The sequence below is a fragment of the Mytilus californianus genome, unplaced genomic scaffold (assembly GCF_021869535.1).
Source record: "Mytilus californianus isolate M0D057914Y unplaced genomic scaffold, xbMytCali1.0.p SCAF_8, whole genome shotgun sequence".
Taxonomy (NCBI): Eukaryota; Metazoa; Mollusca; class Bivalvia; order Mytilida; family Mytilidae; genus Mytilus; species Mytilus californianus.
Window position 1 is genome coordinate 10,530,339 of NW_026262734.1, and position 19,237 is coordinate 10,549,575.

Here is a 19,237-nt window from a genome sequence, read left to right on the forward strand (position 1 = left end):
TTACACACGGAGATTTGTGCGCACTTTTTACGTGCACATATCTAATTAGCATACTTAATCTGAATCGATTACAAGCTGAAAACAACTAGGGGACAGAACTCGTTAGTTCTTCAATTTGGCGCTAAATGTTTTATAAAAAACATAAAAAATACAACGTATAGAAAAACTACGTTATAAAAGACCAATAGAACAAGAAAAATACCCACTTACTCTCATTACAAAATATCACCAAATGGTGAAAACTTAATAAAAAATAATAAGAAAACATAGGAACAATCTGCAAAAATACAAACAATGCAGTGAATTTTTTTTTTACCAAGTGCCTATTACAGCATATATATGCAACAAAAATATAAAAGATTACCTTGCGAAATCAGGGTAACAGTTGAAAGACTTTTGAAAATGGACCATGCTTAAACAGTTTAAAGCAAAAAATCATCTGAATTATAGACAACAAACTTATGAATATGAGTTAGCAAAAAAAGTTGTTAAGTCTTGAAATTTATTACAAATGTTGGTTGTAGTAACCGCATTTCATTATAAAGACAAGAGTTCGGGGGACCAAGATATTAATCTGTTGAATTATTCATCTCATGAATGTTCATTAGTAATTTGCATATTAATCTCAGTGTGTATTTTTGAAATCTCATTGTGTAATTAACAATTCTCAGTGTGTGTTTTTCAATTTATTTCATCTCAGTGTGTATTTTTAAAATCTCAGTGTGTAATTTTAAATTCTCAGTGTGTGTTTTTCATTTTTTTAAATCTCAGTGTGTAATTTTAAAATCTCAGTGTGTAATTTTAAATTCTCAGTGTGTGTTTTAAATTTTTTAAAATCTCAGTGTTTAATTTTAAAATCTCAGTGTGTAATTTCGATTTCTCAGTGTGTGATTTTAGGTTTGATTTTTTAAATTCTCGGTTTGTAATTTTTTTTCTCGAAAAAATGGTTTAAACAGAGTTTTGACGAGAACGGCTTGCCATACTAGTTGTGTATTTAGTAACAGAGATATATCTTACGTACCTTTGTTACACAATTATAAACACATATTTTTATTTATTGCACTTTGTTATCGTACCTGATAACAGCCTTCTGGAACATGTTCGGAAATATGGGTGGAAGGAAAGTGGCAGTGGTAAATTATTTAATTTCTTATTACTTTCTTAAATAGATATAAGAAGATGTGGTATGAGTGCCAATGAGACAACTCTCCATCCAAGTCACAATTTGAAAAGTAAACCATTATAGGTCAAAGTACGGCCTTCAATTAATATCTCAATCGACCGGTCTAGTATTTTTGTATGGGACCAATACTTATCGTGAAAAATACAGTTATTGCGTAGTATTTGCGAATCTATTGATGTGTGAAATCAGTGGCGGATCCAGAACTTTTCATAAGGGGGGGGGGGGGGGGGCGCTGCCTGACCTAAGGGGGGGCCCACTCCAGTCATGCTTCAGTGATTCCCTATATAATCAACCAAATTTTTCCCACGAAAGGGGGACCCGGGCCCCCAGCCCCCCCCCCCCCCCCCCCCCCCCCCCCCTTGGATCCGCCTATGGAAATACATGTGTAAATGTCAAAAACAGTCACAGTCAAAATAAGTTTACATATGTTCTGTATATTGAATATTTATTTGTTTTCCTCATATGAAAGATATACCTTTAGAATAAACTTTTACTGAACAATCAATCAATATTTAGGGCAAACGATACAGAGAAGATCTTTTCACATTGTTTCTTCCTTGTAACTGTGACACGTTTGTATTCAAATGTACATGAAATATGCACTCTCGAAATAGGCAGAGGAAAATATACCTGCATGAGTTACTTTTTGAGCTATACCAGTTTGATTATTTCATGTTCCCTTTTTTCTTACTCTCCTTTTAGGGAGATTTTGATATACCATTTTAAACAGTACATCATCCATTGCAAAAAAAAAATAAGGGTCATATGCTATTTTTTTCAGCTAAAAATACATAGATAAATTTGCACCCCTGTAATAATATCCGACGTGATGAACAATACGAAATAATGTCACTGATGATGAATTTTGATTAATTGGAGGTAGAAAAGTTAACAGTTCTCTTTACCTATATGATTTTATTTATTTTTAGTATATTTTGCACGTTTATATATCCTTCATTCTTTTGCAACTGCTTTCAACTTTTAAACAAAACTGTTGAACCCTGGTGTAAAAAATAATAGAATGAAAACTATTGCATAGGAAACAAAGCGTATGAAACTAATTTCGACGGAAAAATTTTCCCAGCTATCAGAAGTGTTTATGACCTGTCACCATTTTAAATGAAACCTGTTCATTCTTTGAAATTGAATCTTTAAGCTAAATGGAACATGCTGGTCGTATATGTGAGATAATCTCATCAAAATCAGAGGCTCCTAATGGAGCTTCATGTATGATAAATGCATAGACTTTTTACAAGTATCACCCCAAACGTTGCTTGCCAGGTCCCCCTCTTTTTCAAAATCCTGGATCCGCACCTGTAATTATCACTCTTGTTTAAACTTTTGAACATTTCCATATACACATAACATGCATGTGCACATAAAGCAACTTATTTATAATACATAAATTATACCATCATATAAATATCAAGATGTTGTATGATTGCCAATGAAATAACTCTCTGCTCCACCATGCAGAGACCATGCAAATGACGTAGCAATTATAGGTCGACGTACAACCTTGAACAATAAACTATCTTGACTTTCAAATATTCGGCTTTGAGCGTTCCTGATGAAAGGTAAACACAGAAAAGCGCTTTGGACGCATGACATTTATATATATATATATATTCTTTATTCCGAAAGCAATACAGCTTATAGGTATCAAACTTGTACAAATTAATATTACATTAAATATAGTAGGCATCACATGGTACAATATAGTAATTCATTAATACAATTCATACAATTTAAAACAAATCTAGGAGCATGATATATATTAATTTAACAATCTTGAAGTATGATATACACATTCAACAATTACGACTTCTTTTCGGCAATATGTAAATACTTTCCAAAATTTTTAAGTTCTTTTTTATCAAGAACAGATATAAATTGTATATGTTTAAATACTGATGGTTTTCTACAGTAATAAGGTTTTATATTATACTTCATACGAATATCTTTATATCTAATACATTCCAAAAACAAAATGATATTCATCCTCAACAGAATTACAGTTGCACATATTACATATTCTAGCGTTCCTGTTTTTATTTAAAAACCTTCCAGTTTCAATTTCCAAGTTATATTTATGTAAACGGTACTTGCTTATTAATGGTTTATACCTAAACTTAATAGGTTTACTAAGATACAAATGCAAACCATGACCGTCATATATGTATTTTTAAAACTGACATTAGAAGAATCCTCAAAAAATGATATTGCTTCGAACATAAATCTATCAGTAACACGCTGTTTGAAATCAGCTATAAAATAACATCTTCATTTAAACATATTGTGTCAACCATACATTACTTAAGCCATAATTAAAGTAGTCTTCTTGAATTTTACTAAATAGACTGAAAATAACTTTTTTACCTTGATTTAAAAGCATTTTATGAGTTTTAGTAAAAATACCTTTACGATTTAACAGCATACCCAGATATATAAATTCATCACATAACTCAATATTTTCTTCATCAATAAGCTTTTTTCTTCTGGTTTAATAACACCTCTGTTACTAAATACTACAATCTTAGTTTTTACCATATTTATATGCAAATTATACACTTCAGAACATAATTGAACAAAATCTATTATTTGTTGAAGATCATTTATATTTTCGCTGAAAATAACAATATCGTCAGCATGCAGTAATAAATAAATATTGAGCATTCTCATGTCATATGATTGACAACCCTGTTTTATCAATTCTATTTCAATGTCATTGACATACATTGATACCGTGTTGTTTTCAACTCCGTTGATAAATCTAAAAATAATTGAGAAATTAAGATTCAAACTCCCTCCGGCAAAGATGACCTTCAATGGATTTGCCTATTTTTCTAGGCCCCGTTTGCTCATATGGCTCTTGACGTGTTTCAGGTATTCCAAAATCCTTGGTTTTGAATTTTTGGGTCTGAGCGTTTAAGATAAAGGTAAAAGAGAGGTGAAGGATACCAAAGGGACATTCAACCCCATAAGTCGAAAATTAACAGACAATGCAATGGCTAAAAAAGAAAAAGACAAACAGACAAACAATAGTACACAAAACACGACATATAAAACTAAAGACTGAGCAACTAGGGGTGATCTCAGATGCTCTGGAAGGGACAACAGATCCTGCTCCACATGTGGCGTCCGTCGTGTTGCTCATGTTAGTACAAATCCGATGATAAGTCTAATTCGGTAGGTCACATTCGGGGAAAAGGAGGGATGGGATTGTAGTTACGACAATTGGAACGTATCCGTTGTCATTTGAAGCAGATCCTGCTCCACGTGTGGCATCCGTCATGTTGCTCATGTTTAGTTTTCTATGTTGTGTCATCTGTACTATTATTTGTCTGTTTGTCTTTTTATTTTTGGCCATGGCGTTGTCAGTTTGTTTTCGATCTGTGAGTTTGACTGTCCCTCTGGTATCTTTCGTCCCTCTTTTAGTACAAATCCGGTGATAAGTCTTATTCGGTAGGTCACATTCGGGAAAAAGGGGGGACGGGATTGTAGTTACGACAATTAGAACATATCCGTTGTTATTAGTGAAACGGATATTCCATAACGGTCAACCAACTCGTGATGGCGTCCGTAAAATTTACGAAGGGACGATTTCAACTTTACCACTTGGAAATCTTGGTTTAATAGCATCCTTGTGAGCAGCAACCCTCTATCAAGGAAATGAGGATAGAAAATACAAGACCTGGAATATCATATCAACTGGGAGATTCATACTCCGTATGCAGGCACTGCTGGAATATTGCAACAAAGAAAAGGAAAGTTCACAATTGGGAAGCTGAAATAATCTCTTTTGTCGTAAAGTTTTGTTGCCAACCGACCATCATTGTCAATTTCTAGATTTAAGTCAAGATATGAGATAGATTTAACTGTATCTGTTGTATCCTTTATCTCAAGTTCGATAGGATAGATGCGTTCAATATAGTCATCAAATTTTGAATTATTTAGTGAGAGAACATCATCTATATAGAAAAAAGTAAAGTAAAAGGACACTGCTAACTTCTTTTCATTCTTCCTAAGAAGTTTCTGTATGAAGTTAGCCTCATATGAATAAAGGAACAAGTCGGCAAGAAGTGGAGCACAATTGGTTCCCATGGGAATGCCGATTGTTTGTTGAAAACCACGTCCTCCGAACGTAACAAATATGTTGTCAATCAAGAAATCAAGCATTTTGATAATGTCAGTTTCAAAGAATTTTTTGTTTGAATCAGAGTGATTTTTTACAAAGTACGATTTATCATTCCCTAAGACAAGAAACTTGTATCTACGTATGTCATTCTTTTTTTGTGAAACAAAGCTGGTCCAACTCTTTTAATTTGTCTTTTAATTTGGAATGGGGAATACTTGTGTAAAGTGTAGAAAAATTAAATGTTTTAATACTATTACAAGATGAAAGAGCCTTAGATTGTATGTACTCTAAAAGATCTTTGAAATTTTTAAGTATCCACAGTTGATTCACACCACCTCTAGAATGTCTAGAAAAGTAGTTTCACAATAACGTTGAAGCCCGGCTTTGATTGATGATAAAATTGATGCTAATAATTTCGAAAGAGGTTTCGTGGAGCAATATAACGTTGTTTGTAATGACACTTATGTAGTTTAGGTATCCAATAGAGTGAAGGAAGATCCAGTTCTTCATCTTTGGTTGAAATTCCAAAGGAACATAGAACATACCTATGATTATCCAGGATTTCCTCCTTGGTAAGTGTGGTTGGGGTATTTGTTGAGTTTCCAAGTAATTGTCAATTCCTAATTCATTTATCAAGTAGTTTATGTAATGTGATTTACACGCAAAAAACGATGTTGTGTGGGGCTTTACCTGCGGGAACAACAACATATTTGTCATGAAGGTAGGACAGATGTTTTGCAACATTTGGGTCTCTAAAGATTGATGTAGCATATGTATTCATTGACCCATTCAGTTTTTTAATTCTGATTTATATCAACGACCTCACAGCCTTAATCCATTCGGAAAGAGTATCTACGTCTTCTCTCTCGCGTTTAACCCATTGCCTGGCATAATCCTCGACTGTTTCCATCAGTATTTTGAAGTTGTGTTTTCCATTGATGGATTTAGGCTCACGATATTTCGGGCATCTGGATAACACATTTCACAGAGACGTGTTATTGACAATGTTTAGGTCATCAGTAAATGCAGTCATAACGTGGCCAGCCGGATTATATATGAATGGGGAACTAGCACAGGTGCAATCAGGAGGTTTAGACTTGAAGTCGTCGATATTGAGGTCCTGCAACACGTATTTGTAATTGAAAATTTTAGTTGCAATTGGTTTGGTATAGGTAAAAGAAATGATAGGTACAGACTGATCTTTAAAAAAGGGTGGTATCTTCGATTGAACGGATTTATGGTGAAGGATATTGTCCAAGTTGACGGTATCGAGACCATTGTTGGCAACGGAAAGTTTTTTAAAAAGATCTTTTCTCCTTGTCATCTTTTCCAATGCGAACTGGTTTGAAAAATCTGTGACTAGCAATAACCGAGATTATAGCTGTAAGTTTGTATTTGTTTGAATGGGGTTTGTAACAGTATGGTAAATCCAGAATGATCCGCTGCATAATCGTTACTTTTATGCCAATATAATATTATATTCAAATACAATTGATTTTGGACATTTGAATATTTTTTTTTCATTCAGTTGCTTAAAAATTCTTTTTTAAAAGATGCGATTTATATTATATCTTCATGAATTGGAAAAAAATACATAAAAGTAACTTCACGCTGTTAGTGTTAATTGACTTAAATTTATTTCATATACATGAGTTATTATATAGTTTGTTTGTTTAACATGATAATAATCAAGTTTATATCTTGAATCACGTGAATGGAATGAATAGAAATCTAGTGTCGTGTAAATAGGTAAGTAAGACTATACATATGCGTCATGATAAAAAAATAGGGGCGGGGGGGAGGATTTCAAATTTGTAGTAAACCAGTTTCATTAACATAAATCATTATTCTTTTAATATTTTTCGATAATGTACATATATGGTTTTTATGCTGTAATTTACACCCAGCACTTTACAACTTAGTTGTTTGAATCCAACTTATTGTCTGATTTTTTAAGAAATCAACCGTGAGAGTTTAAACGCGGACCGCGAAGAAGACCCCAAAATGACCTGTCATCCATAAAAGAAATATTCACATTTCCGGTTGCTCAATATGGAAGCGGAGTAACAGGAGCAAAAGTTCAAATAAAGCAAAAAAAATATTTCTGTACGTGTTAATTGTACAATAGCTGGCTCAGTGGTTGCAGGATAAAAGCCTTTATGCTGTAATGCAAGCTCAAATTCCGTGCAATCAGCGAATAAACAGAAACGCCCGTTATGTCTTCAACATAAAGGCAATTTTAAAACGACAAATAATGCAATAATTGATTCCCTAAAATTTTGTTTGTTACCTTAAGCTTGATTTGTCTCTGTTAAATTGATTTACGAGATTTGAACATCGGTAACTTACTGTCGCCTTAGCTGATACGACATTGTTTAAAATGTGTTGTGTGTTTACAGTAATCGGTATACTATATTGAGCAACTCTTTTCAGGAACTAAGAAATTATCCTTCCCCTTTTCTTTTGAACCGGTAAAAACCACGATGGTACACAAATAATGCACTATGTGAATCAAGTTGAACATACAAAGAAATGTTAGTATCAAAAGGGACATAATAATTATAGCAAAATTAATCATAAGTCCGTCTTGCCTGAGGGAGAATCCTATTTTTATGCTCCACCTACGATAGTAGTAGGGGCATTATGTTTTCTGGTCTGTGCGTCCGTTCGTCCGTCCGTCCCGCTTCAGGTTAAAGTTTTTGGTCCAGGTGGTTTTTGATGACGTTGAAGTCTAATCAACTTGAAACTTAGTACACATGTTCCCTATGATATGATCTTTCTAATTTTGATGCCAAATTAGAGTTTTTTTACCCCAATTTCACGGTCCACTGAACATAGAAAATGAAAGTGCGAGTGGGGCTTCAACTATGGACACATTCTTGTTTTTCATAATTTCCTGTTTAATCAACGGACAAATTAGAAAAGTATGATAAAAATCATGTCAAAAACAAAGCACTGACCTCTGAGGGACAAAAAAGCATTGACTACTGAGGGACAAAAACAAAGCACTGACCACTAAGGAACAAAAACAAAGCACTGACCACTGAGAGACAAAATTAAAGTACTGACTGCTGAGGGACAAAAACAAAGCACTGACCACTGAGACACAAAAACAAAGTACTGACAACTTAAGGACAAAAAAAAAAACAACACTGACCACTAAAAAACAAGAACAAAGCACTGACCAACGAGGGACAAAAAAAAAGCACTGACCACTGAGGGACAAAAACAAAGTACTGACAACTGAGGGACAAAAAACAAAGCACTGACCACTGAGGGACAAAAACAAAACACTGACCACTGAGGTACAAAAACAAAGTACTGACAACTGAGGGCCAAAACCAAGCACTGGCCATTAAAGAACAAGAACAAAGCACTGACCATTGAGGGACAAAAATAAAGTATTGACAACTAAGGGACAAAAAAAAAAGCACTGACCACTAAAAAACAAGAACAAAGCACTGACCACTGAGGGACAAAAAAAAGCTCTAACCACTGAGGGACAAAAACAAAGCACTGACCACTGAGAGACAAAAACAAAGCACTGACCACTGAGGGGCAAAAACAAAGCACTGACAATTGAGGGACAAAAACAGAGCACTGACCACTGAGGGACAAAAACAAAGAACTGACCATTAAAGAACAAGAACAAAGCACTGACCACTGAGGGACAAAAACCAAGTACTGACAACTAAGGGACAAAAAAAAAGAACTGACCACTAATAAACAAAAACAAAGCACTGACCACTGAGGGACAAAAACAAAGCACTGACCACTGAGGGACAAAAACAAAGTACTGACAACAGAGGGAGAAAAACAAAGCACTGACCACTAAAGAACAAGAACAAAGCACTGACCACTGAGGTACAAACACAAAGCACTGATCACTGAGGGACAAAAACAAAGCTCTTACCACTGAGGGACAAAAACAAAGCACTGACCACTGAGAGACAAAAACAAAGCACTGACCACTGAGGGGCAATTTGAAAAACAAAGCACTGACCACTGAGGGACAAAAACAAAGCACTGACCACTGAGGGACAAAAAACAAAGCTCTGACCACCGAGGGACAAAAACAAGGCTCTGACCACTGAGGGACAAAAACAAAGCACTGACAACTGAGGGACAAAAACAAACCACTGACCACTGAGGGACAAAAACACAGCACTGACCACTGAGGTACAAAATCAAAGCACTGACCACCGAGGGACAAGAACAAAACAGTGACTACTGAGGAACAAAAACAAAGGACTGTCCACTGTGGAAACATTTGTCAACTTTCAGTAATGGGTTGTTTTAGCTCTATCAGGCTGTTCAAGGTATCATCCTTTGTTGGAAGATAATATAATTTCCTCGAATTGACTTTTTATTTCCTGTGTCGCTTCATGACGTCTCATTGAAAGTATACACACCATATCTAAGTATTCATACTGTAGCTTTGTGTACTGTTATTTTTCTTTTTTAGCCATGGCGTTGTCAGCTTATTTCGACTTATGAGTTTGAATATCCCTGTTGTGTATTTCGCCTCTCTTTTAATTTGGTTACTAAAACCATTCTCGAAGAACACCTTTTACTGCTGATAATGAAATCATATTACTTCTTGAAGTGCAATATTAGAGGTCTAAAAATTTGTACTAGTAACGTAAAACTAACGTATTGTTGAGAAAATTCAGATGTTTGATATGGATGCTATTTCTTTAGTTTATATTTTACTCTCCTTGGAAGATGAGGTGTATATATTTTTCTTGAAATAATGAAGGATTCGATTTAATTAGGATAAAATTAATGTTGGACCATAAGTAATGTGAAATTAAAGATCAGTAATTTTAATAAATATCTAATGAACTATTAAGTAAGAATGTCTTACAAATACACATTATATCTCAGACGCATTATATCATTATGACGTAACAATTGTACACTCTATATATATCCTGCTTTGAACTTAACCGACACGTTGAGTCGGGTTGTGAAAATGATTTCTCATGAGATAGTTCATTACATAGTTGGACCTGGACACATTACTTTGACTCCGTACCAACCAGTATTTGTCCTTATTTGGAAATGCTGCATGCATGGTTGATAAGGATCAAGTGCTTATTGCCGGAATTGTTTTTCGGTTTGACCAACCCAAGAGGGTTTTCTGATGTCAAAAGTCATAGTTTTCATTAATCCGTATCCTCATCTGGCATTGATATGTAAACACCATCATGGTGATTTTAACTGTATATAAGTTTTTGTGTAACATCTAACAAACATTTTGCAAAAAGGACAACACTGGTTTGCCGTTTCGGGAAAATCGACATTATAGACATTATTATTCAACATGTTCAAATGCAGTTAACAATTCAAAAAGTAAAAATTAAGACGTGTTATGATTATAAATGAGACAACATTCCACCATAGGACAAATGACGTGGGAAAATAAGTATCACCAGGCCATCAAGTAAGTTAAGTAAATCTAAATAATCAATTCAACAGATAGACATTTTAAAACCCCTCTCTGCTGTGTAATAAGAACGTGTTTTTTGTTGTTGAGATAATAACATATATATATATATTTACAGGTGACTGGGTCAAATAAAGGAGTTGGATTTGGTATTGTTCGGGCACTTTGCCAGAAATTTGATGGAGATGTGTTCCTTACTTCAAGAGACGAAAGACGAGGACGAGATGCTGTTCGTGAGTTGGAGAAAGAAGGTCTATCACCGAAGTTTCACCAATTAGATGTAACAGACAAAAGAAGCATTTACACAATTAAAAACTTTCTTGAGAATACTTACGGTGGCTTAGATATACTCGTTAATAATGCAGGCATTTCGATGTCATTTCATACAAAGGAGGAAGGCAAAAAAGTCATCGAAACGAATTATGTCAGCATTGTCAACATTTCGGAAGCCCTTTTTCCTCTCCTTAGACCAAATGCTAGAGTCGTCAATGTTTCAAGTAGATTTGGCAACTTTATAGCTGTTACTATGAAACAAGAGACAAAAATGAAGTTTGCCAATCCAAACCTTACAGTGAAAGAACTTACTAATCTTGTTTGGGAATACTACAATCTTTTTGATTGTCCTAACTTTAATCATAAGTTTTATATTGGACAATTTGCGTATGGCGTATCCAAATTGGGACTTAACCGGTTGACGAGTATATTACAGCGTAATATGTCTGCAAATCAGAGACACATTTTGGTTAATTCATGCTGTCCTGGGTATGTAGACACAGACATGTCCCATCATAAAGGCCTCCTGACGGTAGATCAAGGAGCTGACACAGCAGTCTATCTTGCACTTCTACCAGCAGACAAGAAATCCATAGCTGGTGAAATGGTTTGTGAAAGGGTGGTAGTAAAGTGGGATGAACGGGAATTACATTCTTATCCACTGATAAAGTCTATGATGCCTTCTTTGAAAAGTTTATTATGACTGAAACCGATGCAAAAATTACAATTTCAATTCAGTACTGCATAAATATTTAAGCAGAATAACTCCTGAATAGGATTCAACAGCACGAAACTTTAGCTACAAAACGATTAAATGATTATAACGAATAAATTAATGAATATATTATAAAAAAAAAAAATGTCTTTAAATAAACGATTTATAGAAAATATTAGTTAAATAATAAAACAAATGCTTTTACGATAAAGTTTTAGATTTTTGCCTTCTGTCGAGTAATGTGACTGTATCGAAAAAGAAAATGTGATAAAAACAAAACAAAATGAAAACAACACGTTATAAATGTCATGCTTCAGAAGCGCTTTTCTGGATTTACCTTCATCAGGAACGCTCAAAGCAGAATATTTGAAAGGCATGGATATAAGAACCGAAATCGTGATTGAAGAGCTGTATGACCAAATCGACACGATTGATTACAAAACAATATAACAGTCTAGCAAATTTGAGTCTAGCAACAAATATCACGGTTAGTATTTATATTGTTTTTATCTATCTACTGAATCCAGCTGATCGTTATATTAACATAGTTGAAACAATTGTCCCCAAAACAGCCCTTAATGATCACTATCCAGTATGTAGTACGAGGAAAATAAATCAAAAAGATATACCAAGTTTACGTCATAAACAAATAACATATCGACGTTTGAAAAAACTTTGATTTTTTTGAGGATTTAAATAAAACAAATTTTACAGAAATAGAACAAATTATTGATGTTCAATCTGCCATGGATATGTAGTATCAATTATTTCTGTCAGTAATTAACAAACATGCTCCCATTAAAGTGAAAAGAATAAAACATGTAAGGCAACCAGATTGGCTTACAGATGAGGTGAAATAAGCTCAGAAAACAAGAAATTTTTACCAAAGCAAAGGGGACTGGGATAGCTTCCGTTATTTGAGCAATAAATGTACAAAATTAATAGTATAATATAAACATTTCCTTTTCTAACAGGCAATAGAAAATAACAAAAAACCTAAAGAAACCTGGGCTTTACTCAGAGATTTAAAACCTAAAGTTTAAAATGAAATTCCATCTACCATGACTTTCAGCAATAAGAAATATGATAATATACAAGATATCAACAGAAGCTTTAGCAACAAGTATAACATATTTAATTAACTAAAGTATACTAGAAGGTGTATTTCCAGAAAATCTAAAAATAGCCAAAGTGAATTTAATATTTAAAAGTGGAGATAAAAACATACCAGAAAACTACAGGCCTATAACAATACTTCCCACTATATCTAAAGTATTTGAAATAGTATTACATGTTGCAAAACATTTTATCTTTATCTGTCAAAATACAAACTATTATACGAGGCACAATCCGGATTTAGATCAAACCACTCTTGCCAAACAGCCCTTACCTATGGTGGCCGGATGCGGCCATTTCGCGTTTTCGCATTTTCTCCTTTCACTTTCACGCGAAATCGAGAAACCGAGAAGTCGAGAAATCGGGAAATCGAGAAATCAGGAAATCGAGAAATCGAGAAATCGAGAAATAAAGAAAGCGAAAACGAGAAAACGCGAAGGCGAAAACGCGAAAACGGGAAATAGATTTCTCGATTTCGCGTTTTCGCTTTCTCGATTTCTCGATTTCCCGATTTCTCAATTTCCCGATTTTTCTATTTCGCTTTCTCGCTTTCTTGATTTCCCGATATCTCGATTTCTCGATTTCTTGATTTCGCGTTTGCAAGTGGAAGTAGAAAACGCGAAAACGCGAAAAGGCGAAATGGCCGCATCGGGCCACCAAATTCATCAATATATTTAAGCCAGTTATCTATCAATTTGGTAAGTATGGTGGCCAGATGTGTCCATTTCGCGTTTTCTCCTTTCACTCACGCGAAATCGAGAAATCGAGAAATCTGAAAATCGGGAAAATGAAAAATCGAGAAATCGAGAAATAGATTTCTCGATTTCGCATTTTCGCTGCCTAGATTTCTCGATTTCCCGATTTCTCGATTTCGCTTTCTCGCTTTCTCGATTTTCCGGAATAGCCGCATCCGGCCACCATAGGAGAGAACGCGAAAAGGCGAAATGGCCACATCCAGCAACCATTAAGATGACTTAGTTGATAAGTCGTTAAATACATTTTGCACGAAACGTTCAGTATGATAGTATAAACATTCAATTGCTTTTAATTGACAACACTGGATGATCTCTAAACCAGAAAGTATGTGTTAACGTGAAAAGGTTATCATACTATTTTATTATAGTATGATACCAATAACGGATGAAAATAAATTTTAAAATATTTTTAGATCCAATATTAGCAGACAATTTTTTTCTATCATCGATGTGACTGTTATGTTGTTCTGTAGATATGACATATTATGTAATTCTGGTCCCTTAAAGTCTAAACGAGTTTCTTGTAATTTTGATGTTATCGGAATTTTTGAACCAATGCATGCATATATACTAAACTTATATCTTGTCTGTATCACTCAGCTCTTTAACCCGGAAATATCATCGACGTCATAATGAATGAACCGACTTTGATAAGTTTGACCCGAACTTATCACGTTATCATCCGGTTTATATATAACCAGTATCACTCTCCTCAGCTCTTAATAAAATTGCATATCACGGCTTTGTGACGTCAAATACGTTGACCTGCCATAATTACTTTAACCCGGAAATATCATCGTCGTCATAATGAATGAACCGACTTTGATAAGTTTGACCCGAACTTATCACGTCATCATCTGGTGTACTGGTATAACAAAGAAAACACTTGTTTCTATCATGAAAAATAATCAAATACAACCCGATAAATCGACTCAATATGAAGCCTTTTTGAACTCGTTCGCTGAATTCACTTGACAAAAAACTTCATATTGTGACTTGCAGCTGATATTTTACAATTGTCACTATGCAGACAACCTGCATGATAATCGGTACTTATGACGAATCTATAACATATCATCGACAAATAATATCTCATTCAGTGATTGTTGATCTCAAGCTTATTAACTTTCGAGTTTTATGCCGAAGTTTACCGGATCGTGACATTGATAAACAATCTACACAGAGCATGTGGAGCACGTGACAAAGAAGTGAATTGATAGAACTATAATTTGTATTCAATATTTTCCTTGCATTTCTATTTGTTAATTTAAATTTTCCTTAACAGTTGTTAAATAATGTTTTGTATTAAATGTGTTCTTTAAGAATCAGTTATTACTATTTACCCTCCAGTGCACGTTTGTTTACATTCTTTCATCACGGTTTCCCTCTCACACATGCGCTGTGCGGTGGCCGAAGTTCTAACGAGAGGTCTCGTAGTTAAGGTCACTGCATACGGGAAAATATCGGCGTATTAGTGTACGGGAAGACGATAATTCAATAGCGGTATATTTATGAAGATTTTGATAATATAAAGGACTTTTTTTTACAAGACAATTCACGTACACTTGTTTTATAGTAAAACTTAGCCATTCAAGTGTATAAAATATATTCAACTTTTTTGTTGAATTTAAAGTTTCATTTGACTTTAATATAGGAATATAAAATTAAAAGTTAACGACAACTGTCTATGATATATGAGAATGTTGCAAACTTATTGTTACAGCAATTACATAATCATGTGAACAGAAAAAATGTATTCTTAACTCAGCCCAATATCAAAACAAACCTTCAATTGGACGAATGGTGACTTTTAGAATTAATGGGCCAACAGACAGCCTTACGTACCAACACGGTAGTTGTTAAAAAACATATGATGCAAATTCCGTGCGAATAACACCTGTTGCTTGATTCATTTTCAACTTTGCTGTTTCTCAAAGGTTTGGTTGTGAAGAAAGGACACGAAACATCATGTACGATACGAGACATTTATTGTTTTATTAGTATAGTTCAAACTTATAATCTCTAATGATAAGATGATAAGAGATAATACTCTTCCTTCACAAACAGGCTTAACCAATCATTTTCTTCGGAAAATGTATGTACCAAGTCAGGAATATGACCGTTGTTTTTCACTTCTTCCGTTGATTGATTGCGTTTGATTCTGTCAGCTTTCATGGACTACCCCTTTTTGAATTTGCCTTTGAGTTCGGTATTTGTGATATACTTTTTTCCTTACTTCAATGTCGACTTTTTCATAGTGAACAGTTGCATATCCTGTGTTTCGGCAATTTGACATACTAGTAATACGAAATCAATCAGCCAAAATTTAGATTTGAGGACATTGGTGAAATATTGAGTGGTCTTCTATTTTCTGCAGAGATAATGTAAACTAACTTGGTTCTGGGAATAACTCTTTCATCAGTGTGAAATACGTTTTATTTACTAAAAGGTACTAAATGATTTGACATTTGACGATACCAGTTGACTGCCATTGTCCGAAGCGACAATACTTGCTGTCGTATGATGTCGATCTCAGTCCCTATATTTGATATTGGATACAGTTATATTAACAGGCCTTAGATAACAAGACTACTGACGGAAAAGCATTGTGAAGGAACATATCTTGTATTGCTGTATAGCGTAAATGCTTGACGAGAAGAATATACCCGTACAAAACGTAGCACATTATTAGTTACATAGTGTGCTAGTGACGTTAACGATCTACATAAATGTGCAACACATTTATCTTACCGACTATCGTAATTTTGGGAATTTAGACGAAGTCGTAAAAATAATAATACATATGTTTTCAGTTGTTGTCAATATGAGTCATAGAAACAATTGTTGGTATCTGGTGGACTATAACTGTGACAAACTCTTCAATAATAAGAACCTACATGCACTGATTGATACAAAATAAAAATTACAACAATAACAATTTAATATATACTTCTAACTGAGTATTCAAATTAACCACTCCCACTGACAGTCTACTTGAAATAAAACACGTCCATTGACCTCATATCAAATATACACGGTATCGAAGTGTTCGCTTTTAACCAATGATATTCCTAGAAGTTTATTGAAGATAAGATAATACCATTTAGTATTTGTAACTAGTGATGTGAACTTGGTGGAGAATTACTAATCGAGTGCTCTTTGGTTTTATTGAGCGAAACTCGAGTACTCGCTCGGAAAAATATCTACAAAAATAATAATAAAAAAAACCCCCAATATTAGAAATTTTACGCTTTGTTGGTCGTTGTCTCATTGACGTTAAACCCTCTACATCATTATCTATGGCTAGATAATTATATTCCCAGAACTGATGTACCATAATTAATAGCCCAATTACTACATGTACCAATTAAGTAAACAATAATATAATCAATGATTAATTGAATACCTTATGAATATAAATGAAGTCAAACTAGATCAAACAACAGTTACATTTTATAATACTAAAAAGACGGATCGATTTCAACTCTTTTGCCCCCCTTCTCCACCAAAATGTATGGAATAAAAAATATTATTAAAATATTGGGGTGTTTTTTATTTTTTGTAATCAATATCTTTTTTTTTTATTTAGGAGGAGATAATTAAACTTTGTAAAAAACCGCTCGGATTCAAACAAAAATTTCACTGAAACTGATACATGTATTATCAAGAAGCTTAAATTTTAAACCCACAATATTTTTGTAAGGTTTGAAGGACGAGTTTTTCTTCAAACAATCGACATATGGGTACAAACTATTCTCCTCTTTTTGTCAACGTGTATGTGTTTACTATAACCATGACGCATCTCGTTAGAATTCGGCAATTTAAATGAGAAAATGCGACGGAAAAAACCTTGATGGAAGAAAAAGTGAACTGACGTTAAAGGAGAATAGTATTAACTGATTCTGAAAGAAAAATGTTAATACATCAAATCATTTAACAACTGCTACGGTAGGTTTAGTGGACATATAAACAAATCTAATAAATATAGCAAGGTCATTATCGATGAATTTCGGCAGCAACACCCGAAAGTTATTTAGCAGCCAAAGATGTCAATCAACACTCATCGATTGAAATATTTCTTGTGGATTATAGGTTATGGATTCGTGATAAATGTATAAAATCGTGCACAGAGAACCTTGTTTAGTATATATGCATGCATTGGTTCAATAATGTATAACATAATAACCAGAAGCTCGTGTCATATGAATTTAAACGTCCGGTCAGAATAGGGACGTTAAATCCTATGCATCGTGTGAAGAGAGTGCTACGCTCTTTGCACGTTAAGAACCCTTGCAACAACTCTTTAATGGGTCCGTAGGAGGCCTGTTGCAAGGCCAAATTTCTGTTCCTATCCAATATATTTTCCGAACTTCATTCCGGACGCCATCTATCATTAAAATTGAGAATGGAAATGGGGAATGTGCCAAAGAGACAACAACCCGACCATAGAACAGACAACAGCAGAAGGTCACCAACAGGTCTTCAATGCAGCGAGAAATTCCCGCACCCGAAGGCGTCCTTCAGCTGGCCCCTAAACAAATATATATACTAGTTCAGTGATAATGAACGCCATACTAAACTCCAAATTGTACACAAGAAACTAAAATTAAAAATAATACAAGACTGACAAAGGCTAGAGGCTCCTGACTTGGAACAGGCGCAAAAATACGGCGGGCCGGTTAAACATGTTTATGAGATCTCAACCCTCCCCCTATACCTCTAGCCAATGTAGAAAAGTAAACGCATAACAATACGCACATTAAAATTCAGTTCAAGAGAAGTCCGAGTCTGATGTCAGAAGATGTAACCAAAGAAAATAAACAAAATAACAATAATACATAAATAACAACAGACTACTAGCAGTTAACTGACATGCCAGCTCCAGACTTCAATTAAACTGATTGAAAGATTATGTCTTCATCATATGAATATCAGGCACAATCCTTCCCGTTAGGGGTTTAGTATCATACCATCATAACATATATGAGAAGAACATAACCCGTGTCATGCCAACAACTGGTTTTTAAATAAATGTGTTTAGTGCCGATGCAAAGACCCTATAAGTGAATCAATATTAATGCCAAAATATGCAATCTTTAATGACCTGACAACAGTATCGTAACTATATCCTTTCTTAATAAGTCTATTTAAAGGTTTTGTTAGCTTCAGATGTGAATACTGACATTTTTGTGCTTTATAAAGAATATTTCCATAAAAAATTGGATGTGAAATACCTGAATGTCTATTACAGACCTACCTATTGTATTTATTGTTAATTTGTTCTCGTCATGAACATGCAAGACATATTTGCCACTTAAATTAAGCAATCAAGAATCAATCAATCATATGAGTTTAAAGACACATAAAAAATCTTTTCTTTAATATCTAAAAGCAAAACAGTGTTCATTCAGAATAACAATATATATATTTTTAGGGATCAAATAATGTGATCGGTTTTGGTATTACTAAAACACTATGCAGACAATAAAATGTGTGTCTTACTGCAATGTGAAAGTAATGTAGTTTAAGAGTTTGTGAATGATATCTTATTCCTACATTAGATGTATCAGACGGAAGAAGCACTTCCACCATTCAGTTTTCTAGGGGA

The 19,237-nt window shown here is 34.2% G+C and overlaps 1 protein-coding gene across 1 annotated transcript; it reads left to right on the forward strand.

Annotated features, from left to right (window-relative positions):
* The first annotated feature begins 1,035 nt into the window (after nucleotides 1-1,035).
* Nucleotides 1,036-11,911, forward strand: LOC127711028 (carbonyl reductase [NADPH] 3-like). The gene is made up of 2 exons (XM_052216971.1): nucleotides 1,036-1,133; nucleotides 10,889-11,911. Exons 1-2 carry the CDS (start codon nucleotides 1,098-1,100, stop codon nucleotides 11,744-11,746), a joined length of 894 nt encoding a protein of 297 aa, XP_052072931.1. The 5' UTR covers nucleotides 1,036-1,097; the 3' UTR covers nucleotides 11,747-11,911.
* The last annotated feature ends 7,326 nt before the right edge of the window (nucleotides 11,912-19,237 follow it).